General features: G+C 45.0%; 1 protein-coding gene across 2 annotated transcripts; it reads right to left on the bottom strand.

Annotated features, from left to right (window-relative positions):
• Positions 1-1,022: 1,022 nt before the first annotated feature.
• On the bottom strand, positions 1,023-3,522 carry sp8b (sp8 transcription factor b). Of its 2 annotated transcripts, none has more exons than XM_060920541.1 (2): positions 3,437-3,522; positions 1,023-2,982 (listed from the first exon to the last, which is right to left on the bottom strand). In XM_060920541.1, the coding sequence occupies exons 1-2, from the start codon at positions 3,455-3,457 to the stop codon at positions 1,633-1,635; spliced, it is 1,371 nt and encodes a 456-aa protein (XP_060776524.1). In that variant the 5' UTR covers positions 3,458-3,522; the 3' UTR covers positions 1,023-1,632. The 2 variants fall into 2 exon arrangements, with proteins under 2 accessions (XP_060776524.1, XP_060776525.1); XM_060920542.1 differs by lacking the exon at positions 3,437-3,522 and adding an exon at positions 3,155-3,217.
• Positions 3,523-3,880: the final 358 nt, after the last annotated feature.

Genomic DNA, 3,880 nt, shown 5'->3' with positions numbered 1-3,880 from the left:
AATATAAAGTAAAAAAATTATATTTAAAAAATAAAAAATATAAGGCAACGCCATATCAATTTGCAAAAATAAAAGAAAATGTCAGTTTTTACCCTGAAAGAAAAAAAAATCTCCAGTTTTTAATTTATGATTTAAGATTAATAACCCAATAAATAACCTGTAACGGATTGCTCCAAAGTTAGTGAGGAAATAGAGCAGTCCAGAGAAAAGAGGGAAGATTAGAAATATTTGTTTTTAACAGAAATATTCCTGGTTCATGGATTACAGAATATATATATATATATATATATATATATATATATATATATATATATATATATATATATATATTTGAAGCTACTCCATATTTTATATGGGACATCTTTCCTTTGAATGTGACAAGACTGTGGTGTTTTAGAAAAGGAAAGGTTAAATATCCTCTTATCTCCTGGTGTTTTTATCTAACTGAAACAACTTTTTTTTTCTTTACGCAGGGAGTCAAAGAAACTGAGATAACGTGCAAATTAATAGTAAACTTAACTCATGTTGCCTTTATTGAGGGGCTTTGAGAGAGAGAGAGAGAGAGAGAGAGAGAGAGAGAGAGAGAGATTTATGTGAGGTGGGGTGTTATAGAAATGAGCGTTTCTCTCACATGTGCATGCTGACATACTGTAAATGATAAAATCCGATTTAACACCGAATTAAGCTAATTTCGTTTTTTTTTTCCAGTTTTACAGTTTAAAGATGCGACTCTGTTAGATCGCAGAATAAAGGATCAGCTATTAAAGAAAAGAAAAGAAAAGAAAAGAAAAGAAAAGAAAAGAAAAGAAAAGAAAAGAAAAGAAAAGTCCAATTTCTGGATAAATATGACGTCTTGACAAAAATGCACTCTCATACAATTTAATATATTTACTAGAGTCAATATGCAACTAAAAATAGCTACTATACAAAATTGAATCTTGGACAATACGTTACCAAAACTTTTACACATGTATGTAATAATCCTCTAAACTATTCTATACAGTTTCAGTATGTACACTGGATTTTCAGCAATAGCAAATAAGTAGCCTAAATTTCATACAAATATTGTCAGCTTTTTCAAGATTCTTCCTGAATAAAGACCAATGTGCGACATTATATGCTATGCTTTTTTTCCCCCAATATTAAAGAAATTAATTTGAACAAAAGACTCGGCAACATTACAACGTATTTTTAATTTTTGTTGCCACACAAGTGAATATTCAGGAGTGTTTATGAATAAAGTGCCACTGTTTTATTTTGAGGAAACAGAACAGAAGTGAACATTGCTGGCCCTTTCAGTGAATTCACTTTTCAAAACTTGGATTTAACGAATTCAACTGGATCCGATACGAATCCGTTAAAACGGGCCTCTGGAGCAAATTCGTCTTATGCCCAGATTCTCCTCAAAAGTTTTCTCTTCTTTCCTGCAACTGCGTCACAGGGTTTGTCCGGGACAAAGCTGACTTTTTTTTTCTTTTTTTTCTTTTCTTTTTTTTTGCGTTATCATCAAGTTTATGTCTTGATAACGTCGAGGTGAATCTGGCTCCTCGATGATTTCTTAGTAAACGTCAGGACCTTGTGTGTGAAGGTCACGAACCCTGCCGCTTCCGATCCAGTGTCATTTTAAGCACTTTAATCGAGGGAGTTGGCGCGGCTGGTCAGACTCGGCGGAAGTGCTTCGGCGGGCCGGAGCAGTTCGGGGGAGTTGCATGAAGGGCTGCCAGGCCCACTGTGCTCGCTGTCGGTGTCACTGCCCCTTTTTCCGCCGCTGCCGCCCGAACCAGAGCCCGCGGAGCCGCCTGCGCTGTGGGTCTTCACGTGTTTGCTCAGGTGGTCACTGCGCATGAAGCGCTTGTTGCACACGGGGCACGCAAAGCGCTTCTCTCCTGTGTGCGTGCGCAGGTGCCGCTGGAGCTCATCGGAGCGCGTAAAGCGCTTGCCGCAGAAGAGCCAGTTGCATACGAAAGGCCGCTCGCCCGTGTGCCACCGCAGATGCGCTTTCAGGTGCGACGTCTTGCCGTACACCTTGCCGCAACCGGGGATGTGGCAGCTGTGAAGGCCTTTACGGCGCAAACTCGCACCTGCAGGTCCGAGGCGTTCTGCCTCCTGGCAGTTAGGGCAGTCGCACGTGGCGCGGCCCGAGTAGCGGCGCGCAGATGACCTGGGTGAGCCAGCCAGTGAAGCAGACGGGGCCGCGCTCAGCATGGCACCTCCTGCGCCGCCCAGAGGAGATGGGCTCGAGTCCGGGTAGGAAGAGAGTACAGGCTTAAAGCCGTCCATGATGTGCTGTCCGCTGGTCAGCAGGTGCGGTGACGCACTGGTGCTGAAAGCAGAGTGACTCAAACCGGAGTAGTCCGAGTTGTAGCCTCCGAGCGGCGAATGCAAAGACGATTGGAGTCCTCCTGAGTGCAGCGGCGTCTGGAGCGCAGCGGCGCCGTTGGCGTTCTGAACGTCAATCCATCCTGCGCCAACGTCCCACCAGGCGGAAGCGCTCGTGGCACCGACATCGCCCGTCGGCAGCCCTGTGTGCGACGACTTGAACCACGATTCGTACGGGTGCGCAACGCTCATGCGCGGATAGATGCCTTGTAAGCCGTCCACACTGGCGTGCACTTTGGAGATGAACACGGGCTGGTGTCCGGCTTCCTGCGAGGCGCTCGACGCCGGCGGTTGGAACACGGGGTAGTCGTTGCCGAGATGCGAGTTGGAGGAGGTACCTGGTGTCAGTGAGAAAGCGCTGGACGCCGTTGTGCCACTCGCACCGAACGAGTCCGCCAGAGCGCCGCCGTTTCTGGTCACGCCAAAGCTGGAGGATAAACCCGAGCCCAGACTGCAGCTGCTCGCCGCGGCGCGCTTCCACGGGTGAAATCCCTTACCGAAGCTCGACGTATTATCCGAGATCGCGGATGGAGAAGGGCATCCGATCTTGTTGCACGTCGCAGCCAGCATAGCTAAAGGTGTCGAACCTAATCGCGGCTCCTCCTGGAATAAAAACAAGTTAAAAGGTGAGTTTATCTCAAAACGGTCAGGGTTTATTTTTAACAGCAAGTGCAAATCTGTTTGTATGGGGTGCTTTTTTTTTCTTTCTTTCTCGCAAACCAGTTGCAACAGGCAAATGTTAAACTATACTGGGTAACTGGGTTAGAACACATACCTGTAGGATGGATGGTTTAAAAAAAAAAGGTTAAAACAAGCACTAAGTTTAGGCGCCGGCCAAATATATATATATGGATATAGATCATAAATATTCCAGCATGGACGTACTCTGAACATGAGAAGAATAAAAACCGGGTCACAGCTGAGAAACGAACCTCCGCTTGAATTCGTCAAAACATTATCAAGTGACTGTCTTTCCCTCGCTGCCCGAAGTAATTTTAGTCCCTCGGCAGAACAATGGTACGACTAATTAAACCAGCAAGAAACTCCTTAGACTCACCCCTAGAAGTGAAGTTGCCATCACAAAAGTGCCCTCCTCAGAGGATCTTTTTTATATTTATGAATTAGAGCGGTGTTTTTTTAGAGGTGTGCAATACAATGATGTGGTCCGCCCATTCCAGCACAATTGTAGGCTCTGCTCCGGCTTTGAAGTGCCGCTGTGACCTGGGCGTCCAATCAGAGCAGCCGTGCTTTCACGCGGCCACTTTCAAGCGTGAGGTCATCAATAGCGCGCTCCAGACACGTTCCTCCGCCCCCTTCAGCCGCGAGCGGAAGCGCGCAACTTTAATGAGAGGCAGCCGAATTGTTTTGAAAAGTTGAACTTTATTTTGTGGTGAACAATGCGTTCAGCTGGAGCGATTACTCATCATCATCATCATCATTATTATTATTATTATTATTATTATTATTATTATTATTATTATTATTATTATCGTTTTTGCTG

Source organism: Neoarius graeffei, chromosome 5 (assembly GCF_027579695.1).
Source record: "Neoarius graeffei isolate fNeoGra1 chromosome 5, fNeoGra1.pri, whole genome shotgun sequence".
NCBI classification, from domain to species: Eukaryota; Metazoa; Chordata; class Actinopteri; order Siluriformes; family Ariidae; genus Neoarius; species Neoarius graeffei.
This window is presented reverse-complemented; position numbering and strand designations above follow the sequence as displayed.